Below are 22,846 nucleotides of genomic sequence, written 5' to 3' on the forward strand. Positions count from 1 at the left end.
ATCATAAAAGCAATTTAGCTGTAATTTTTTTCTTCTTCTTTTTCAACACTGTGGGGTCCTTGGTGCTCTCTGAGCTTGGTGATTTGCAGGCAGACATTTTATTACCCAACCAGGTAACAGTATCAGTGCGATGAATGCAGGGTTTGCTTCCTGCTTATATACATAGTGTGTCCTGCCATTGTTGGGGAAGTGTGGGTTTCTCCTTGGTAGTTTCTTGATTTGGGGATTGTTTTCTGCTTCATTGTTCGTCTGGTGTTAATCCCTGCTTATCTGGGTGTAGGCTGCTGGAGGGGATGTGTTCTGGTCTTTTTGTTTATGGGTTGTGTTTTTATTTTTATTTTTTTGTCTCTTTTGAATGTGATTTATTACTGTATCTCTATGCTAGGTAATTAACAGGGAGCAAACCCCAAACCACCACTCTCACCAGCACTGATGAGGTTACTTAGCTGGGTTATGAAACGTCTGCAAGCAAACGACGAAGCTCAGAAAGCACCAAAATCCCCACAATTGTCCTCCTCCTCCACTCCGCAAACCCCACTCCCTTCTAAGCACCGGCGATGTTACCTCCTTGGGTAAGGAAACTTCTGCAAGAAGGCAACCAAGCTCAGAGACCACTAAGGACCCCACACTTCAACCCTGACCTCCAAATACTCTCTTCTATTTTTGATACGGCAGGATCACTTTTCACGTGATCCTGCCGTACCGGGAGAAACGGTTCCAATCCCAACCACAGAATAATTTCATGTTCCTAAGGAGTATGCGAGGTCAGAGGTCTGCAACCTTAAACACTCAAAGAGCCATTTGGACCCGTTCCCCACAGAAAACACCGGGAGCCACAAAACCTGGATGGGTGTGGCCAACTCGACATCACTCACTTCCACCAGTCACATGACCACCACCCCCTAGCCACGCCTACCCAGCCGGTCATTAGGGCAGAGAACCGGTTGTTAAGAAACATCGGGAACCACAAAACCCTTTTGACATCTCTCTCCCCCCCTCCCTCTCTGTATCTCTCTATGTCTCTCTCTCTCTCTCTCTCCCTCTCCGTATCTCTCTGTCTCTGCCCTGGCCGCTTTTCCATCCCCCACCGTCGCCCTTACCTTCTCAGGCCAGGCGAAGAGTAAGTGGGAGGGGAGGGCGAGGCCAGCCAGTGATGGGATCACCCAACAGGAAGCCACCGCAGAGGGCCCAAAGAGCCACATGCGGCTCCAGAGCCGCAGGTTGCTGACACCCGCGCTAGATCAAGCATTTTCATCCCTCTCTAATACTTGTTCACTTTAAGAACTTACAGGGCCTTTGATCAGCTGGTACACGTGATGACTCTTAAGAAGCTTGCTTGGGGTGTTCGCTTGAGTGCAGGGCCCTGCAATTTTAAGTTGGGTTCTTTTTTCTTTTCTTTTCTTTTTTTTTTGCTTTGTTCTCCTGGGAGACGCACATCAATTGCTTTCAGCTAAATGCACTCTCATATGAATATTTTAGTACAATTTAATGTTTCTGCACCAATCCCCAAGGAGCAGAGCATCAATTTGAGAACTCTCGGACTTAAAAGCCGTGTTGGATAATGCAGTCCGAACAACGCTATCAGCCTTAAAACTTAAATTCACAGGGCGGGGAAAGAGCCTAAACATTTTTTTGTCCTGGATACGGGCAAACAACGCTTTGAAGTTGTACCTTGAAAGCTTTCAAAAGGCATAAACAATTTCTTAATCGAAAGCAAATCCCCCCCAAATTTTAATCAGCCACAACAGTACCGGTTTACCAGTGGTAGTCTGGTGATAAGAATAACCTGATACAGTGAGATGCACTGTAGGTTTTAAAAGTTAGGGCTGGGTGAAATAGAAGAAGCTTGAAGCGATCTTCATCGTTGCAGAAATGTTAGTGCAAAAATCTTCCAGGGATGCATGTTATTAAAAGTGTGAAGTTGCTCTCCACGTTATCGGTTTCCTAACGCACAACTCAAAACACAGGTTTGCATTTCTTAAGTACGGGGTACAAAAACGTGGATGCAAAATAAGAAAATATGCAACCACAAAAAAGTTGAATTAGAAAGAAGTCTTTATAACGATGTTGACTAATTTTTAAAGCAAACAGTTTGTTTTATCTAAAGTCTGATTTATTTTTTTTTAAAGACAAAAGAAGAACAGCTAAGATGATTGAAGGCCTGGAGACAAAAACATAGGAAGGACGGTTGCAGAAATTGGGTTTGGCCAGTCTAGAGAAAAGAAGGACTAGGGGTGACATGATAGCAGTCTTCCAATATCTCAGGGGCTGCCCCAAAGAAGAGGGAGTCAAGCTATTCTCCAAAGCACCTGAAGGCAGGACAAGAAGCAACGGGTGGAAACTAATCAAGGAGAGAAGCAACCTAGAACTAAGGAGGAATTTCCTGACAGTGAGAACAATTAATCAGTGGAACAACTTGCCTCCAGAAGTTGTGAGTGCTCCAACACTGGAGGCTTTCAAGAAGAGACTGGGCAGCCTCTGGAATGGTACAGGGCAGGAGTCTGCAGCCATTTGGACCCGTTTCCCACAGAAAAGAAAACACCGGGAGCCACAAAACCCTTCCTGTGCCTATTTCTTGAGCAGCCACAAAACTAGCATATATAGGTTTTTGTTTTGTTTTTTAATTTGATTTATATGCCGCCCTTCTCCGGAGACTCAGGGTGGCTTACAATGCGTTAAGCAATAGCCTTCATTCTTTTGTATATTTTATACAAACTCAGCTTATTGCCCCCACAAACTGGGTCCTCATTTCACCTACCTTAGAAAGGATGGAAGGCTGAGTCAACCTTGAGCCTTGGAGAGATTCGAACCAGCAGAAATTGCAGGCAGCTGTGTTAATAACAGGGTGCGTAGACCACTGTACTATCAAGGCTCTTGAATAAACATTCTGTTTTCTTCTGAAACTTTTCTTTTCTTGGATTTATCCATGTTGGCCTACCAGGGTTTGAAAAGCTCAATAAATCGCATGCCAGCAGGTGTCCCACATTGGCGGTTGTGACGCATATTTTGAGGGACAGGGAGCCGCACGCAGCCGAGGGGTGAAAGAGCCACATGCGGCTCCAGAGCCACAGGTTGTTGACCCCCTGGTATAGGGCCTCCTGCTTGAGCAGGAGGTTGGACTAGAAGACCTCCAAGGTCCCTTCTGACTGATACTGAAAGTCACCTAGCAGAAAAAATCCAGATGGAAAGAAGACAGAACGCACACCCTTTCTTCACCGGCTGAACTCGGAAAGCATTTTAAGTGCAGCCACTGAATATCCAAATGACCTGGAAGTGATCTACATAGACCCCATCGGGAGAGCGTTCCGATGGGCATCGAGAGTGCAAGCCAACTTCCAGCGGAGTGCAAACCAACATTAGGAAATGGGCCTCTCGGCAAAACTCCTTGGCGCTCAACGCAAGTAGAGCAGAAACATCTGGCTTACAGTCACTGCTTCGTTGCTAACCATCAATGCAACAAATGGGGTTTTGCAAGTAAGTTCTTGACTCAGGTAGGGTCAATGCTTCCAGCCCCAAGTGACCCTAACCCTGGTTTAATCTCCACTGAGCTGGGGGGGCAACGGAGTCTGAATGTGTTCTGACCCGGCCCGGCCTTCGCAGAAGCAAGAAACAGAACTCCTCGCAAAGAAAAAAACCCTCTTTATTTACACCTTGTGAATGAACTGCATTCGCCAACAGAAAGTCCAGGCAAGGGTCTTGCAAGGAGTCAACTGAAGGAATAGGCCTTATCAGCTTGTTACCGATAATTGCAAGGCCCGCAAAGGCTGCAAATTAAGTCAGTTCAAATAGACAAACCTCAGTTCTGGCAAGGCAGTCTTTGTCACACGAAACACAATGAGCAAAATCTCCAGAAATACGAACGGTTGTCTGCTACGACCGCCACTCCCCTTTCTTCCTATTTATTCCCCAGCCAGGGAGGGGCCATTCAGCATCCACGTTTGTTTTGCTTCCCGAGTCGACTCCTTGTCCTCCGTTGTTCACCTCTCCTATCTGCTTTGCCCATACGTGCATCTGGAACAGGCCCCAGCTGTTCGTCCTCCTCACTCATCTCTGACTACAAAGGTAGCTGCCTCTCTGGGTGGGAAATGCCCGATGGCCCCGGCTCTATCTCTTTGTCTGATGCTGAGCATCCATCAGAGCCTTCCCCAGGCTCCAGAACTGGCCCCCGTTCTTCCCCAGCCACCTCATCGTCCGAGTCTGCCACCAGCTCCGCTAGCAGCTGGTGGGCCACAACACTATATTACACACAAACACACATCCCCAGTTGTTACTGTTTTCACTTCATAGGAATCATAGAGTTGGAAGGACCCAGAGAAGCTTCCATGCCTGTGCAGGAATTGAAAGTACTAAAGAGTAATCCTCCACTTACGATCACAATTGAACTCGACATTTCTGTTGCTAAGTGAGACAGTTAATTTTGCCCCATTGTACAACCTTTGCCACAGTCGTTAAGTGAAAAAGCAACTGACGACTGTTTTTCAGAGTTACAACCTTTGCAGAATCCCCATGCTCGTGTGATGAAAATTCAGATGCTTGGCAACCGGTTCGTATTTATGACGGTCACATGATCCCCTTTTGCGACCTTCTGACAAGCAAAGTCAAAGTGAAGCCAGATTCACTTAACAACCGGGTGATTAACTTATCAACTGCAGCTCAGAGCTGAGGGAGCTTCTCAGAGGAGAAACGAAAACGTCTTCAAAGAAAAAACCAGAAAAGTCCAGTTGCCTTTGGGACAACCATGGCCTGGATGTGACTGAGGATCTCCGTAGACATTTTATCAGCTGCAGTGATTCACTTAACAACGGTGGCGAGAAAGGTCGTAAAACGGGACAAAACTCAGTATGTCTCATTTAAAAGCAGAAACCCTGGGCTCAATTGTGGCCATTGAGTTGAGGACTACCTGTAGGAATGATGCAATTCACATAACAGCTCTGTGACACCACACAAACACACAAACACACAAACAACCTTCGGGATGATATGGCTATGAATAAGGCCATTCTCCCCCTTCAATCTCCGCTGATTTCTTGGCCAGCTCATAACCTGGGGGAAGAAGAGCTAAGCCACTGTTTAGTTCCCTAAACAGAAGACGGATCCATAAAGCAATCCCAGTTCCCCGATGATCGTAATGCCAACACAAAATTGTAAACCGAGGCTCACTTATTTTCCTGGCGCCGAATCCACCCTTAAGCTTTAACATCTATAGTAAAAGCCTTCCGGACAGCATATCCCTGTTGAATTGGGTGTTTTTCTTTCGCGGCTCTCCTCAAGTCAACAAACGAAGTGATGTTGTTTAGATTTGAATGTCCTGTTCTGAAGAATATTCCCCCCCCCCAGGGCATCTTTCTCAAACTTGGCAACTTTTGAGATAGGTGGATGTCAACGCTCAAGAATTCCCCGGCCAGCCATGAAGTTTAAGTCCACAGGTCTTAAAAATTGCCAAGGTTGGACACCGCTAGAAGGATCAGAATAGAGATTTAAGGGACCTTGGAGGTCTTCTAGTCCAGCCCCCTGCTCAAGTAGGAGAACTTATACCATTTCAGACAAGTGAGTGTCCAGTCTCTTCTTAAAAACCTCCAGTGATTGAGCGCCCACAATTTCTGGTGGCAAGCTGTTCCACTGGTTAACTATCCTCACTGTTAGGAAGTTTCTCCTCAATTCCAGGTTGTTTCTCTCCTTGATCGGTTTCCATCCATTTTTTCTTATCTTGCTTTCCGGTACTTTGGAAAATAAGTTGACACCCCCCCCCTCTTCTTTGAGGCAGCCCCTCAAATACTAGAAGACTGCAAGACTTTTAAGACTTGAGGATTCCAACTCCCAGAAACCTCCAGCCAGGATGGATGGACTGCAGCTCCCCAAATTCACACCTGCTGCCCGGGGAATTCTGGGAGTTAAAGCCCCCTCCTCTTAACGATGAAAAACACTGGTATAAACAATCATCAAAGCAGAGACCCCCCTACTACAACCAGCAAAAACTGAGCCCGGAAGGCAAGGTGATCCATTCTGAACAGATTTAACAAGCACAGCTCCTCTCCAACAATATTCAAAATGAAGATCCACTCAACTTCAGGCAACTGACAATCCCAAATACCCGTAGGAAGGAGACGCGAAGTCGTTCCAACCACTTGGGTTTCCGAAACTTACCGGCGCTACGATTTTGCCCGTCTGTCCAACTTGCATGTCGTTGGGGACAAAGCCGGCATCCACCGCTGCTCGAGAAGCACCAACTACAAGCAAGGAAGATCGTTCAGCGCTTGGTCCCAATCCCTTCCCTGAGGTTAAGAGTCCTTAATTTGGCCAATTTCCATCTCTAGATCCCGCCCCAGTCCCGGATTGACAGGACTGATAATATTCTAAAGCAGGGGTCTCCAACCTTGGCAACTTTAAGACTTCTGGACTTCAACTCCCAGAATGTCTGGGAGTTGCTAAACGAGACAGTTGTTAAGTGAGTTTTGCACCCCATTTTACGACCTTTCTTGCCTCCGTCGTTAAATGAACCACTGCAGTTAAGTTAGTAACCTGGTTGTTAAGTGAATCTGGTTTCCCATTTTGACTTTGTTTGTTGGAAGGTCGTAAAAGGGGATCACAGGACCTTGGGACATTGCGACCGTCATAAAGAGCCTTGGTAGTACAGTGGTTTAAGGCACCCTGTTATTAAGCTGGATATTAAGACCAGCTGCCTGCAATTACTGCAGGGTTCGAATCTCGCCAAGGCTCAAGGTTGACTCAGCCTTCCATCCTTTCTAAGGTAGGTAAAATGAGGACCCAGATTGTGGGGGCAATAAGCTGACTTTGTATAAAATATACAAAAGGATGAAGGCTATTGCTGAGCACATTGTAAGCCGCCCTGAGTCTTCGGAGAAGGGCGGCATATAAATCAAAATAAAATAAAAAATAAAAAAATCTGAGTCAGGTGCCAAGCGTCCAAATTTTGACCAGGTAACCATGGGGTCATAAGTCAATTTTATCAGTGCCATTGTAAATTTGAGGAATTCTGGGAGTTGAAGTCCACAAGTCTTAAAGTTGCCAAAGTTGGAGACCCCTGTTCTAAAGGAGGACTCAGTTTGTGGGGCAATAAGCTGACTTTGTATAAATATACAAAAGTATGAAGGCTATTGCTTAGCGCATTGTAAGCCACCCTGAGTCTCCGGAGAAGGGTGGCATACAAATCAAATTAAAAAAAAAAAAATTGAAGCTCAAGAGTTGAACGGTGGTGCCCTCTGAGCTTGATTCTTGATACAGACTTTTTGTGACCAGTCATATCATCCGTGTATGATGATCGCCATCACCATCAGAGCACTGATGACGTTACCTAGCTGGGTCATGAAACGTCTACAAGCCAACAACCAAGCTCAGAGAGAGAGAGGACCAAGGACCCCACAGAGAAAGTAGCATCCCAAGCCAAGCCAACCGATCCCTCACTTATCAATTGGCCAACCTTGAACCAACCTCCCCACTGCAAAACCCCCAATAATAGAATCTGAATTGTTTAAAGAATCAAAACTAAAAACACTTTTTTTTTACCTGCGGCGTGCAGCTGATCAGCCAGGTCGTACAACAGCTTAAAGTTATCGCCGCTCTTCAAGCCTCGCCCTGAAAAATAAGAAAATTAAATCTGTCCAAATTAAAGTCCAAACGGCGTCAAACAGATTCTCTTTTGGGGGCTGGCGAACTCTGTTTTACTGGAGATTTTTTTTTTTTTTAAAAGGCAGGGATGGCTATTACTCAGGGATCTGAGAGCAGGGTGGATAAAAATCAATGATTTTTTTAAAAAAATCAAAAAAATCGGATTTTTTTAATTTAAATCGGATTTTTTTTATTTTTATCGAATTTATTTTAATAAAAAACTTTTGGGGTAAAAATCTATCGTAAGATGGTTTTCTATTTAAGATACATAAATAATTTAGTTTATTCAGCATGAAATGGAGCTTAGTTATGTAGCAGGAGGCTGTATATTCTGCAACGCTGGGACTATCGGTGAGTCAACAGCGGGTCAAAGGAGTAGCAGAGATGACAGTTGCTCTTTAAAAATTATGATTTAAATCGAGTTGATTTAAATCAAGCCTTTTTACTAGTGATTTAAATCATGATTTAAATCAACTCGATTTAAATCAAATCCACCCTGTGTGAGTGGTGGGTTTTTTGCCTTAGACCACGGGGTAGGACTAGATGATCTCCAAGCCCCTTTCAACTCTTGCATTCTGTACTCTGGCTTCTTCTGCCAAATTAATTCCTCCATGGACTCCAGCAAAGGAACAGGAAGAATTCAGATGGCCGTTTTGCTGTGGTTATTTTCACAAAGCAAGTCTTGCTTTGAGATTAACGGGCTTATTTCCTGATCCGCGCACCACAAAATCAACAGGACTTAAATCTTGGCAAAACGTCAAGAAACATTTCACCGCTTTCTTTTAAGGTAGAGAGACCGAGTGAGATTCAGCCTTACAGAATTATCTGCCCACTGTGACCAAGGAAGTGCGGATGAGTTTGGAAATTAAGACTTTTATTGGGAGTCCTTCACCAATTGTTAAGTCAAAGGTTGGTATTTACGTTGATTAATGTCATATACATCTTGGTAGACTGTGCAGAAGGGGTTTCTCCCTTTACCTCTGGCTGGAAGCTTCTAAGTTAGAACTACTAAGGCAGTGTTTCTCAACTTTGGAAGCTTGAAGATGGGTGGACTTCAACTCCCAGAATCCCCCAGCCAGCGCTGCTGGCTGGGGGATTCTGGGAGTTGAAGTCCACCCATCTTCAAGCTACCAAGGTTGAGAAACACTTTCCTCGGGTAGACACTTCTTTAAAATGCAGGTAGTCTTTGACTTGCGACCATTTCTGTTGCTAAACGAGACAGCTGTTAAGTGAGTTTTGCACCCCATTTTACGACCTTTCCTGCCACAGTCGTTAAATGAACCACTGCAGTTAAGTTAGTAACCTGGCTGTTAAGTGAATCTGATTTCTCCCCTTTGACTTTGTCGGAAGATCACAAAAGGACCTGTCATAAATATGAGTCAGGTGCCAAGCGTCCAAATTTTGACTAGGTAATCATAAGTCAATTTTATGGGCGCCATTGTAAATTTGAACGGTCACTATACGGAATGGCTGTAAGACAAGGATTACCTGTATACACTCTCTCTTTTGAATTTGAATGAACTTTGATTAATCATTACTCACCACCTGATACAACCACTTTTGCACTAGTAAGCTCTGGCCGGTCACTTTTGGTTAATTTCTGCTCAATCCATTCCGACTGGCCAACAGGTGCAGGGGCCGATACTGTGGATATTAACAAGGCAGTAATTAAAAATTAATCCTGACACTTAAGAGAGGCTGAATATTACTGCAGAGTCCAAGGTATTCCCCAGCTATTACTTCTAAGCCAAAATACTCTTCTCTAAAAACACATTTTAAACGGGATTATAAATAGAAGAGCCGTAATCAGATTAGCATTCATTTCACAGGAGGATGGACTTCACTCCACAGAAACTTATTATCACAAATCTGAATCTAGTGTAAAACATTCCCTTCAAGCACTGATGATGTTCCCTAGTTGGGTAATGAAATGTCTCCAAGAAAACAGCCAAGCTCAGAGAGCACCAAGGACCCCACTGTCATCATTCTCCCCACCTTCTCCTTCTCCTCCTCTCCGCAAGCCCCATCCCCTTCTAGCACTGATGAAAGTCCCTAGTTTGGTAATGAAACGTCTCCAAGAAAACCCACCAAGTTCAGAGAGCACCAAGGACCCCATTAAAAGTAGTTTACCCCAACTGCTTTCTACCATTTTCAAGCATGACATTTAGGATTGCATCTTGGCAGGGTGAAGGTTCGAGTCTAAATCTTAGCAGCTTTCTTAAACAAGTTAGATATTGCAAGATGCGGCATCCAAGAATTCTACACGCCTTGCATTTCCACAAAATATCCACCTAGATTTTCTAAACCCAGAAAAGGAGCACAGATCAAACCTTCTAAAGAACTTTGAGAATCGGAAAATGTAAGAAGAGAGGGGTGTGCAAGAAACATGTGTAACTACCCTGTTTCCCCCAAAATAAGACATCCCCTGATAATAAGCCCAATCGGGCTTTTGAGTGCATGGCAGTAAGGCCAAGCGCTTATTTCAGAGTTCAAAAAAATATAAGACAGGGTCTTACTTTTGGGGAAACATGGTATATTAGAGAGCAAGTTTCGGTATTTAATAAATGTTTTAACCCAATGACATTTGAAGCAAAAGAAGGCAAAAAAACCCACACCCCACTCACTTTTTTCTATGGCTGCGCTGCCCCCACTCGTTGGGGCAGCCTCAAAGGAAGTCCCTCGGACAGAAAGGACCTTGATTTTCTCATCACACTTCACAGTGCACAGAGCATTGCCTGACACAAACAAAAACCCAGGGAAAAAAAAGAGTTAAATGCAGCTGCACCCAGACCAAGCCTTGTCTGTTGTTCAGAGGAAACTACCGTATTTTTCAGACTATAAGATGCACCTGAATATAAGACGCACCTAAATTTAGAAAACAACCAAAAAAAAGTTTTGGCCTACCTTTTTGGGGGGCCTTTTCCAGTCTTTTTTCGGCCTGTTTGGGGGGCTTTTTTCAGGCCGTTTTCAAGGCTTTTGGGGAGCCGTTTTTGAGGCTTTTTTCGGCCTGTTTGGCCAAAAAAGTGCCAAAAAATAAATATTTTCAAAAGAAATATATTTCAAAAGAAATATAAATGTAGGCACAGTGCAAATGAGCTACTTAGAAAAGAGGGAAAAAAGAAATCCAGAGGGAGGGAGGGAGGGAGGGAGGGAGGGAGGGAGGGAGGGAGGGAGGAAGGAAGGAAGAAAGGGAGGGAGGGGAGAAGAAAGGAGGAGGAGGAGGAAGAAGAACAGAATAGAACAGAATAATAGAGTTGGAAGGGACCTTGGAGGTCTTCTAGTCCAACCCCCTGCTTAGGCAGGAAACCCTACACCACTTCAGACAAATGGTTATCCAACATTTTCTTAAAAACTTCAGGTGTTGGAGCATTCATAATTTCTGGAGGCAAGTAGTTCCACTGATTAATTGTTCTAACTCTCAGGAAATTTCTCCTTAGTTCTCAGTTGCTTCTCTCCTTGATTAGTTTCCACCCGTTGCTTCTTGTCCTGCCCTCTGGTGCTTTGGAGAATAGCTTGACTCCCTCTTCTTTGGGGCAGCACCTGAGATATTGGAACGCTGCTATCATGTCTCCCCTAGTCCTTCTTTTCATTAAACTAGACATGCCCAGTTCCTGCAACCATTCTTCATATGTTTTAGCCTCCAGTTCCCTAAGAGGAGAAGGAGAAAGAGGAGGAGGAGGGGGAGAAAGCGGAGGAAAAGGAGGAAGAAGAGAAGAAGGAGAAAGAGGAGAGGGAGAGAAGAGGAAGGTGAGAAGGAAAAGGAGGAGAAAGGTGAGGAGGAGGAGGAGGGAGGAACTCGAGGAGGGAGGGAAGGAGGGAGGAAAGGAGGAGAAGGAGAGATTATCCACTGGTACACCAGCATAATGATTTTTAAAAAGGAAATTATTAGACAGTGATTCAAGCCTTTCTCTATGCAATCCATCAATCTCCAAGGCAGGACAGCATTGACCAAAGGAGAAAAAAAGAGAGACTGCCATAACAAATTTAAAACGACATAAAAGCTCATGTTTCCATGTCCAAATTACATTAGGGGATCAGATAAACGTAATGAGGCTAGACAAGTATTTGGGCTGCACAATAATTAGGGAGAAGTCAATTAAATATTACAAATAATTGTATCAATGTCCTGCTAACCAAGAAAAATAACCCTACGTAGATTGGCTGAAATCCGAACTAATGTGCACCACTCTCCCCCCCCCCCCCCCGTGAAATAAGAGGGATGAAGCCGGATGGCTGAGGGTTGGCAAAATCTGATCAGAAGTGCATTAACGAGAACGCAATATAAATTTCCTAAAATAAAATAAATAAATGCATATCAGGAATGTCTGCAGATTTGGTTAATTAAGCTCTCCGCTTTCTCAGAAACACTGAGCTACAATCCCACAGGACATTTGAAGGATCCCGTCAGCTGTGTCGGAAAAATCATTTCTGGTTCCCCAGATCCTATTATTATTCCTATTATTTCCTATTATTTTTATTTTTTCCTATTATTCCTATTATTATTATTTTTGGGGGGGAGCTTCTGTAGGTCACTGGTGGCCCCGAAAAGGCCCGCAAAGCCTCACCTGCATAAATAGTCCTCACAAAAGTATTGGGTGACTTGATTTCGATGATCTCTGAGATGGGAGCGACATCCAACTTAGCTGCCACTCTGGGAAGCAGGTTCTAAGTATTAAAAACACACTGGGGGTCACAACAACTCAACAACCCCAAGACAAAACTAAGTGGAAGTTCGGAATTCTACCCTGGAAATTAAAGGTGAAGGTAAAGGTTCCCCTCGCGCATATGTGCTAGTCGTTCCCGACTCTAGGGGGCGGTGCTCATCTCCGTTTCAAAGCCGAAGAGCCAGCGCTGTCGGAAGACATCTCCGTGGTCATGTGGCCGGCATGACTAAATGCCAAAGGCGCACAGAACGCTGTTACCTTCCCACCAAAGGTGGTCCCTATTTTTCTACTTGCATTTTTTAACGTGCTTTCGAACTGCTAGGTTGGCAGAAGCTGGGACAAGTCACGGGAGCTCACCCCGTTATGCGGCGCTAGGGATTCGAACCCCTGAACTGCCGACCTTTCGATCGACAAGCTCAGCGTCTTAGCCACTGCATCCCACCCTAGAAATTACAGATACATTTAAGAAGTATATTTAGGGCTTCTGGGTGACCCAAGCTCCATTAAGGCAAGGTTGATGGATTGAAAATAGATGCAATATTCTGGCAGTGCCCCCAATATTCAGAGTCCTATTTACAAGCAGCCCTTAACTTACTACTGCTTGCTTAAACACCATTTAAAAGTCTGAAGGACCCACCAACATTTATTTACCAGCTGGTTCCATAGTTAGGATGACTGGCCGGACAAGCGAAGTCAATGGGGGAAGCTGGATTCGTTTAATGACCGCATGATTGGCTTAAAAAACTGCAGTGATCCACTTAACAGTCAACGTAATGATCTGCTTTACAACTGTCATGCCATGCAACTGTACAGGTAGTCCTCGACTTACAACAGTTCATTCAGTGACCCTTCGAAGACGCAACGGAGCTGAAAAAAGTGATTTAGCACCGTTTCTCACACTGACGACCCTTGCACCATCCCCGTGGTCACATGATCAAAAGTCAGATGATTGGCAATGGATTCATATTTATGACGGTTGCAGTGTCCCGGGGGGGGGGTCACGTGCTCCCCTTTTGCAACATGCTGACAAGCAAAGTCAATGGGGGAGTCCAGATTCATTTAACGACCATGTGACTAACTTAACAGCAGTGACAAGAAAATTCATAACGTGGGGACAAAACTCACTTAGCAAATGTTTCAGTTAGCGACATAAATTTTGGGCTCAATTGTGGTCGCAACCCGAGGACTACCTGCAATTTCCAGGCCCAATTACGGTCGTAAGTCGAGGACTACCAATATATATATAGTGGTTCGATGTCCTTGGAGCAACAGATTCCTGGGTGGTTTAAAAACTCAATTTAAAATCTCACCTTCCCAAAGGCAGATGCTCCGGCACAGATGTGCGTGCAACTGAACTTTTTCTGAATTTCCAAAATCAGGGGCGTCAGTTCCTCTGGAGAGAAAATGCAACCGGTCAGAGCAAAGTCACTTTTTTCTTCTTTTTAAGGAGGGTCTGGGACAAAAGATTAGTCTGCCAAGAATTTCAATACAAAATCAATCCGCTTGGGGAAAAAAAGACTCACCAGCCAGAAATCCTTTATATGCATCGTGTTGGGCAAAAAGCACCTTAGAAACTCCCGGTACTTTGCTCAGCTCTTGTGCCACCTGTGAGAAGCAGATCGTGAGGTCAGTGTCCCCCAATTCCCAGAATTCCTAGCTGTCTCCACACATCTGGAATGTTAAGATTATTATTGGTACAGGGCAGTGTTTGTCAACTTTGGCAGCTCTGAGATGTGTGGACTTCAATTCCCAGAATTCCCCCAGCCAGCCAGTCATGCTAGCTGGGGAATTCTGGGAATTGAAGTCCATATATCTCAAGAGTTGCCAAGGTGGAGAAATACTGGTCTAAGGAATGCATTTCTCTCTGCCCTAAATGTTGGTGAGAAAATAATGACATGGGGGGGGATGCAGAACTGTAATTAAGAGCAGTTTCTCAACTTTAAGACATGTGGACTTCATCTCCCAGAATTCCATGATGGCTGGGGAATTCTGGGAGTTGGAGTTACCAAGGTTGAAAAATATTGATTTAGAGCTAGGACAGGGGTCTGCAACCTTAAACACTCAAAGAGCCATTTGGACCCGTTTCACCACAGAAAAGAAAACACCAGGAGCCACAAAACCCTTCCTGTGCCTGACTATTTCTTGAGTGGCCACAAAATTAGCATATGTAATTGAATTAAACGTTCTCTTGTCTACTGAAACTTTTCTTTTCTTGGATTCATCCATGGTTGGCCTACCGCTGGCGGGTGTCACACATTGGCAGTTGTGATGCATATTTCGAGTGACAGGGAGCCACAGCAGAGGGATCAAAGAGCCACATGCGGCTCCAGAACCGCAGGTTGCTGACCCCTGAGCTAGGATATTCTCAATTCTTTCAGGCCTACTGAGATATCTTAGACAGCTCCAACCTTAGAATTGTTTTAAATTTCTGTACTCGCGCTTGAAAAAAACTCCCACCAAACTAATTAGCATTTTAACCAGCAAGTTGTAAATGACACCAAAAAAAAGCACACTTTTTTTTTCTTTTACCTTTTCACAATTGGTCCCTGCTACTAAACAGGAGACTTCACCCCCGAGTCGTTTTGCCGCAGTAATGGTGTTCAAAGTAATTGGTGTCAGGGCCTCGTTGGCGTGTTCAGCAATTACCAGCGTACTCTGAAACCGGTGAAGTAATGAAACCTGGAAAAGACAAAGCAGGGATTAAAAATAAAAAATACCTGAAGTTCTGCACGGACAAATAAGGCATGCCACAATTTTTTTTTTTTTAATTTGATTTATATGCCGCCCTTCTCCGGAGACTCAGGGCAGCTTACAATGCGTTAAGCAATAGCCTTCATACTTTTGTATATTTATACAAAGTCAGCTTATTGCCCCCACAAACTGGGTCCTCATTTCACCTACCTTAGAAGGGATGGAAGGCTGAGTCAACCTTGAGCCTGGCGAGATTCGAACCTGCAGTAATTGCAGGCAGCTGATCTTAATAATAGGGTGCTTTAGACCACTGTACCACCAAGGCTCCTAAGAGTGATTTATGACCGTTTTTCACACTTATGACTGTTGCAGCATCCCCATGGTCACGTGATCAAAACTCAAGATGGTTAGCAACTGGTTCATATTTATGACGGTCGCTATGCCCCAAGGTCATGTGATCACCTTTGCGACCTTCTGACAAGCAATGGGGAAAGCCAGATTCACTTAACAACCACCTTACTAACTTAACAACTGTGGCAAGAAAGCTCGTAACACAGGGCAAAATTCAGTTAACAACTGTCTCAATTAGCGACTGAAATTTTGGGCTCAATTGTGGTCATTAAGTCGAGGACTACCTGTACACAGGGGTTTTTTTTTCCAATTAGCAAAAACTGAAGACATTCTTTGCTATTCATTTCCCCGCTTAGAACAACCGATTCTCCAATTTATTAGATTCCCCCCCCCCACCCCCAACTTTAAAGTTCACTGCAAATTCATAACTACCTTTTTCAATTGCTTCATTACTGGCTCAACATAAAAAGAGATTTTATTGAGACCTCCAAGTTATGAAGGTGCCCTGGATGATGTGCTCAGTGATCCATGATTTAAGACCTCATGGGAAGAATAGTGCTGGGTTCTGTTGGATACTTCATGTTCCAACGTTAAGGGTATTAAATCATCAAAAGGTGTAAAAAGATTTTTAAATCATTTGAGGTGAATTACCAGGAAGGAATTACTTATTTCCAAGGTACATCAAAAAGAGCACATTTTTGATAATGCTCCATCCATCATTTCCCAGAAAAAGTTACAAGGCCACAGAGCGGCTGCCTGAAGAATAAATCTTATCTCTTCATGGCAAAATGCCCACATTTCCTTAAATTTATAGGCCTGTCACAAAGGGAAATATGCTGTAACCGCTAAAAGTTGGGAGGTTTAAGTTTCCAGCGGGAACTGAGAGGCCCTTGAAAAGTCCATCCAGTTATTCAATTGATTTGGAAAAATGGCAACAACTATGGGAAAGGAATTATAAATTAACGGTGTCCACTGCATATAAGGAAAATCAATACAAAATGTTTTATTGATGGCATATGCCACCTGAGAAATTTGCAAAATTTAAAGAAAAATTAAAGAAAAATTAAATTTAAAAATTTAAATTAGCAAAATTTAAAGAAAAATCAGCTAAATGTTGCAAGGGTCATCAACTACCAGGATCATATTATCATACGTGGTGGACATGTCCGGAAGCTAAAAACTATTGGATTAAATTTAAGACTTGGTTGGAGGAAATGATACATCAACGTACTGAATTTAAACCAGAGCTGTTCTTACTGGGTATCCTACCTGAAAAAATTAGCAAGGAAAAAGTTTATCTGATAATACATGTAATAACAGCTGCAAGGATTGTCTATGCACAAAATTGGAAAGCGGAGAAAATACCTTTGGAAGAAGAAGTAATAAAAAAAAATCTTAAAATTGTGCAGAAATGAATTGATTAACTTTGATGATTAAAGATAGAGAAGACTCAGAATATTTTAAAATATGGAATGATTTTTATTATTGGTTGGAGAAGAGATATAAATGATGAATTATGTAAGTATGTAAAAATATGGGATGAGTTGAATATGTTAGTGAAGAATTGATATTGTGGACTGGATAAGGATCAAGGTAGAAGTAATGACAACTATACAGAAAAAGAAAGAACTTTAGAAGTTAATAAAAAACCTTTTTTAAAAAAAAAAAAGAAAAAGAAAAGTCCATCCAGTGTTCGCCGGAGAAGATGTCTCTTTTATTTATTCATAAAATACCCAGGGTAGAATTCGTGATGATGGGATCAAATGATACTTTTCTGCAGCCGCGTCTTCAACTTCTGAGCCCAAAATTTCCGTTGTTAAGGGAGACATTTTGGTTAAGTGGGTTTTGCCCCTTTTTACGAGCTTTCTCGCCTCCGTTGTTAAATGAATCGCTGCGGTTGACAAAGTGAGTAACCCGGTTATTAAGTGAATCGGGCTTCCCTGTTGAGGTGGTCGCCAAAGGGGATTGCGTGACCACGGGGTACTGCAACAGTCGTAAATGTGAGTCAGTTGTCAAGCGTCTGGATTTTGACCCACAGGGATGTTGTAAGGGTGAAAAACAGTCATAATTCGGTCTTTTTCAGTTCCGGTCACTAAACAAACCGTTGTAAAGCGAGGACTACCTGTGTACATTTCCCCTTGAAGTGATCTCTCTGCCTTTGTGGAAAAGGGAAGGTCTTACCCAGAATGTAGACCATCTGATTCGCTGCTGCTGCTGCTTATCACCTTTTTTCCTGAAACCTTCTGCATTATTTGTTTTGGGATTACTTTTATCAGTGCCACGCATTCATAGGGACCTTTCTTATTACTAGATATATAGTTTGTTATCAGTCGTGCCCTTGCTCTGTTTTTAAGATTTTTAAAAGCATGGGGGTTTTTTTGTATCTTTCCACATCCTTCCTTAAAAAACGGAACCTATAATTACGCTCAATGTGTTTTTAAAAGGTTGGTTTCTTCTCTATCCTATTCCAACCTTGCTCTCTTTGAAAGGCGATCTACTTTTGACCTATTAGGAACCCAGCCAGGAGGGAGGGAGGATCGGACTACGGGGTCCTGGCCAGTGGCGGGATTCCAATTAACCATTAACAGCGCAGCCCGCCAGAAAGCACAATTTTCTCGCCCGGCCTGCTTGTGCAAAACGTATGGTTTCCCCATCCATGACGGCGTCATTAAGCAAAACTTCACCAACAGGTTCTGCTACCTCCTTCACTGCTTCAGCCCACGAATCTCTTTGAGGTGTCCGGGCGTTGCTGCCTCCTGGGCTCTTGCGCTCGGGCCCTGATGCAAAACTGCGGGAGAGAACATCCACCAGCAGGGTATTTCTTTAAATGAAAGCTTGAGTGCCGCATAATTCACCCGTGACACATTGATGGGTACTTTGCTGGGAATGTATAAACGCACAGTGGAAGTAAGTAAGATGGCTCCATTCACGTTTATAGAGCTGGTTTCCACAGGCTTAAAGCTGGGGTTTTTGAACCTCTTCAGAAAACAAATTCCCCAAATTCCTGACCTAGTAAGAGAAAATGGACTTTATTTTATTTATTTTTTTTAATTTGATTTATATGCCGCCCTTCTCCGGAGACTCAGGGCGGCTTACAATGCGTTAAGCAACAGCCTTCATTCTTTTGTATATTTTTTATACAAAGTCAGCTTATTGCCCCCACAAACTGGGTCCTCATTTCACCTACCTTAGAAAGGATGGAAGGCTGAGTCAACCTTGAGCCTTGGAGAGATTCGAACCAGCAGAAATTGCAGGCAGCTGTGTTAATAACAGGGTGCACTAAACCACTGTACTATCAAGGCTCTAAAATGTCCTCTTGAGGACATTTTAGTTTTTCCTTTAGCTCTTTACCTGCCATGCAACCCCCGCTAGACCCAGTTTGAGAAATCTTGGTTTAAAAGTCCAGCAGATACATTCTGTAAGACCTATTCAAGCAAAGGATCAAGATTTGAGAAGGAGAATGCTTTAATCTGAATTCCTACACTGCAGGGGTGGTGTTCTTTCCGCTTCTACAAGCCCAACACCTGTCTTAAGCTACCAGAGGGCGCTCTCTAGTTTTGTAAATTCCATGCATTACTGTCAGCAAAAAACGCAAGTTTCAAAAGTGGCCTCTAATTCAGTATCAAAGGTAAGCTGTTTCTCCCACTTCTAGGGAGACCATCTCAGGTGGGTCCATGGTCAATTTTCGCAAACTGACAACCACAAAAGCTACAATGCCACGTTGAAGACCCAGCCATCCTGTCATGGCACCTCACGCCAACTGCCCAGCTGCCGAATCCAGAAAAAGAAACTCCTGGGATATTATTTTTCCATGAATAGGTAACTTTACCGAATAAACCACATTGGCACAGAAGAAGCAAAACCAGCTCTAGATTTCCCACGCCAAAGCGGGCATAGTTAATTCCTTCTTTTTCTTTACGGGCCGCACCCGTCCACCCATGTTCATTTCTATCCTTCGCATGGTGACGTCGCAACTTATGTGATGTTGTTGTCAATGACACTATGAGGAAGCTATGACCTTTGGAGCTGAAGGGGTTTTTGTTTGATGTCCTGATGTTTTGTGGGCAGATGTGGCTGCCATCTTCGGAGGCAAAGCCAACTCAAAGAGCCTTGGTAGTACAGGGGTTTAAGGCACCCTGTTATTAAGCTGGTTATTAAGACCAGCTGCCTGCAATTACTGCAGGGTTCGAATCTCACCAGGCTCAAGGTTGACTCAGCCTTCCATCCTTTCTAAGGTAGGTAAATTGAGGACCCAGTTTGTGGGGGCAATAAGCTGACTTTGTATAAATATACAAAAGGATGAAGGCTATTGCTTAGCGCATTGTAAGCCGCCCTGAGTCTTCGGAGAAGGGCGGCATATAAATCAAATTAAAAAAAAAAAAAAAAAAAAAAACTCCTTTGTAGCCTACCTCTGAGCTGCCAAGACACCAGAAAATTAAGACCACCGCCATTCAGCCCCTGGTCGATTGACCTCACCTGTGAAAGCCGACCCAGAATAACCAGTATGAAGGTTGACATGCCAGGGACGGGCCAGGAACATTCCTCAAGAGCTTTCCAGGGCTTTGCAGAAACTATACACAACAAGCCGCTTGAATTCATATGCCACTCAGAGATGCCTGGATATAATTTAGCAACTATATATAAATGTACCCCCCTATTTTTTTAAAAAAAAATAATAAATATCAATAAGATGCAGACAATCTATCGGATGTGGTCACTAAGAGCTGGAAATCGCCTTCCAACAGTTCATTTAGTGACCGTCCGAAGTTACAACGGCACTGAAAAGTGTGACATGACCGTTTTCCCACGCTTAATGGCATCCCCACGATCACGCATGATCAAAATTCAAGACGCTTGGCCACCGACTCCTATTTATGACGGTTGCAGGGATTACCTGAACCCCTTTTGCGGCCTTCACGGGGGAAGCCGGATTCACTTAACCACTTGGGAGGGAGGGGGGGGCAAGAAAGGTGGTAAAATGGGACAAGACGCCCTTAACCAACATCTCGCTTAGCAACAGAAATGTTGGGCTCCATGGTGGTCGTAAATCGAGGACTTATGTTTTTAATGTTTTTAAATTTTTCAATGTCTTTTTATAATGATTTTTTAAATGTATTGTGAGCCACCCTGAGTCTTCGGAGAGGGGCGGCACATAAATTTAATTAATTAAATTAAATTATCTGTAACTTGATAAATCCAGCCGTTAAAATGTAGATAAAAGAAACCAAGTCGTCAAATCCCAAATCTGGGTGCTCCAAAGGGCGGCATTTCTTCAGAGAGGATTTGGTGGGGAGGGGGTGTTGTTGTTGTTGGGGAGGGGTCCCACATCCGATTCTCAGGACCCTCAAGAGTATCCGGGTGTTGTGACGGAGCCACCTGGGCACATGCCCAGAATAAAGGTGGGGGGGGGGAAGAGGGGGCATGTGAAAGTGGACCTTGCCATCCTGCCCCCCCCTTGGGGTGCCCCCCAAGACCCTTCACTGGGGCACACAGAGGGGACCCCTTTTCTGACCCCAATTTAGGCAGCCATGCTGCAAATGGACCGCATTGGGGGCCCAGAGGGGGCACCCCCATTTTGCAATGACTTTAAAAGATGGGGGGAGGGGTTCCCAGGGGAGAGGGGCGTGTCTGTGGTTATCCCCGCCCCCAAAGACACCCCCCCCCTTTTAAGTGGGACAAACCTGGGTCATTGCCAGCCCCACTTTGCCCTCCCTGTCCTACCCTGCAGGGCCGGCAGAAGAGGAGAGGGAGGGGCTTTGAGGGCCACGCCCCCTCTCAGAAGCCCCTCCCACCACAGTCCTCAGCTAGCGTGACCTTTGCCCTTGGGAACGCGGCCGGCCTACCCTGCAGGGCCGGCCGTCAGGAAGGCCGGGCCCGTGGCTTCAGCCGCCACTCACCGCTCTCCGCCCCAGGCGCTGCGCCCTGAGGAAGCCCCGAAGCGCGGTCATGGCGACGAACCCGGACGGCGAGCCTTCTTCTTCCTCCTCCTCCTCCGCCTCAGGAGCCGCCCCCGTCCCGTCTCATCTCGCGAGAGTTTCTGGGGAACGAGGGGCGGAGCCGAGTCCGCCATTGAGGTGGAGGGGCGGGGGAAAAAGGAAGGAAAAGCGTCGGCGCTGCTCATTGGCGGACAGCGGCCAATCAGCGAAAGAGGCGGGAACGCCAACTTTTTCGCCCAGTCGATCCGGCGTTGACATGAGCTAAAAGGGGCGTGGTGACTTTTGACCGAGTGGCCAATCAGGGGAAAGGGGGGCGTGGTGGGGTGGGTTTTTTTTTTTTTTTGGTGATTCATCTGATCCTTAGCGCCGCCTGGAAGGTCGCAGCGCTTGGACTTCATCTCCCATAAACCCTTTCGCTGGGGGCTTCTGGGAATTGTCTATAATCTATATTTGGGAGTCTATAATCCCAAATGGTATAAACCAGGGTTCCCCAAACCTTGGCAACTCTAATATGGACTTCAATTCCCAGAATTCCCCAGCCACGAATCCCTTCTTCTGTATTCAATATACAAACATTTTCAAATTTAACCTCCCTGTCAGCGCTCCCGATGAACAATCTGCTTTTATGGCCTCTAATATTAAAATATTTTATTCCTCGTTTTCAACCGTTTTCTCCAGCACTGTGATTTTGCATCTTTCCCTGCCCTTTATGTAGTTATGCCTGATGTTTTTGCAATAGATACATTTATTTATTTATTAGTTTAATTTAGATGCCACCTTTCTCCGGAGACTCAAGGCAGCTTACAATACATTTTTAAAAAAACTATGTCTCTGCCCTTTTAATATCAAAGAGATATTGCAATATTTGGCTAGATTTATCATTTATTCTACAACATAGGGTGATTTTGTGAAAAAAAAAATACCATAAACAGCCTGGCTGGTTAGCCTGATTCCATAGCAGAAGTCAGTGATGGGATTCAAGTAATTTAACAACCGGTTCTCTGCCCTAATGATTTCTTCCAACAACCAGTTTGCCAAACTGCTCAGAAAGTTAACAATCGATTCTCCCGAAGTGGCGCGAACTGGCTGAATCCCATCACTGGCAGAAGGGCCCCGTCTACTATTTAAACAAGTCATGAAGATTTTTGGACTTGCAAGGATAGTAAATTAGTAAATTTAAGCCTCAAGCAGTTATACTAATCCAGAAGGCTTGGCACCTTGAGCAGGACAGGTGTTTAAGCCCTTTCAAACCACGAGAACGGAGTCTCCATTTGTAGCTAACATCAGCCAACCTTCCTAAGAGACCACTTTTTACAGTTAGTCCTCGATTTACAACTATTTTGTTTAGTGACCATCCTACGTTACAACAGCACTGGAAAAAGTGACTTGCAACCGAGGCCTCGTATTTAGCAACCGTCACTCTCCTTTCGGCCTGAATGGAAGAAATATTACACCTCCCTCCTGCTTCTCCACTTTGCATCGGCTCAAAGCTTGCCGGGGCTTTGCGTAATCTGTCCGTAGGTGCCTGGAACGAGATTGGAAAGCCGAAATGCTCGGGAGTTTCTTGCCTCTTTCTTC

The 22,846-nt window shown here is 44.4% G+C and overlaps 1 protein-coding gene across 1 annotated transcript in view; it reads right to left on the reverse strand.

The window, feature by feature from the left end:
* Window positions 1-21,461, reverse strand: part of ETFA (electron transfer flavoprotein subunit alpha) — a 28,025-nt gene extending 6,564 nt beyond the window's left edge. The window contains exons 1-9 of the mRNA XM_034409494.3: window positions 21,230-21,461; window positions 14,820-14,969; window positions 13,814-13,895; window positions 13,601-13,683; window positions 12,192-12,291; window positions 10,251-10,361; window positions 9,169-9,270; window positions 7,525-7,593; window positions 6,145-6,227 (exon numbers count right to left, since the gene is read on the reverse strand). Coding sequence (XP_034265385.2) covers window positions 6,145-6,227; window positions 7,525-7,593; window positions 9,169-9,270; window positions 10,251-10,361; window positions 12,192-12,291; window positions 13,601-13,683; window positions 13,814-13,895; window positions 14,820-14,969; window positions 21,230-21,280 — 831 coding nt within the window. The 5' untranslated portion in view covers window positions 21,281-21,461. The remainder of the gene's footprint in view (window positions 1-6,144; window positions 6,228-7,524; window positions 7,594-9,168; window positions 9,271-10,250; window positions 10,362-12,191; window positions 12,292-13,600; window positions 13,684-13,813; window positions 13,896-14,819; window positions 14,970-21,229) is intronic.
* Window positions 21,462-22,846: the final 1,385 nt, after the last annotated feature.

Source organism: Pantherophis guttatus, chromosome 13 (genome assembly GCF_059756535.1).
Source record: "Pantherophis guttatus breed Tessera chromosome 13, ASM5975653v1, whole genome shotgun sequence".
Classification (NCBI taxonomy): domain Eukaryota; kingdom Metazoa; phylum Chordata; class Lepidosauria; order Squamata; family Colubridae; genus Pantherophis; species Pantherophis guttatus.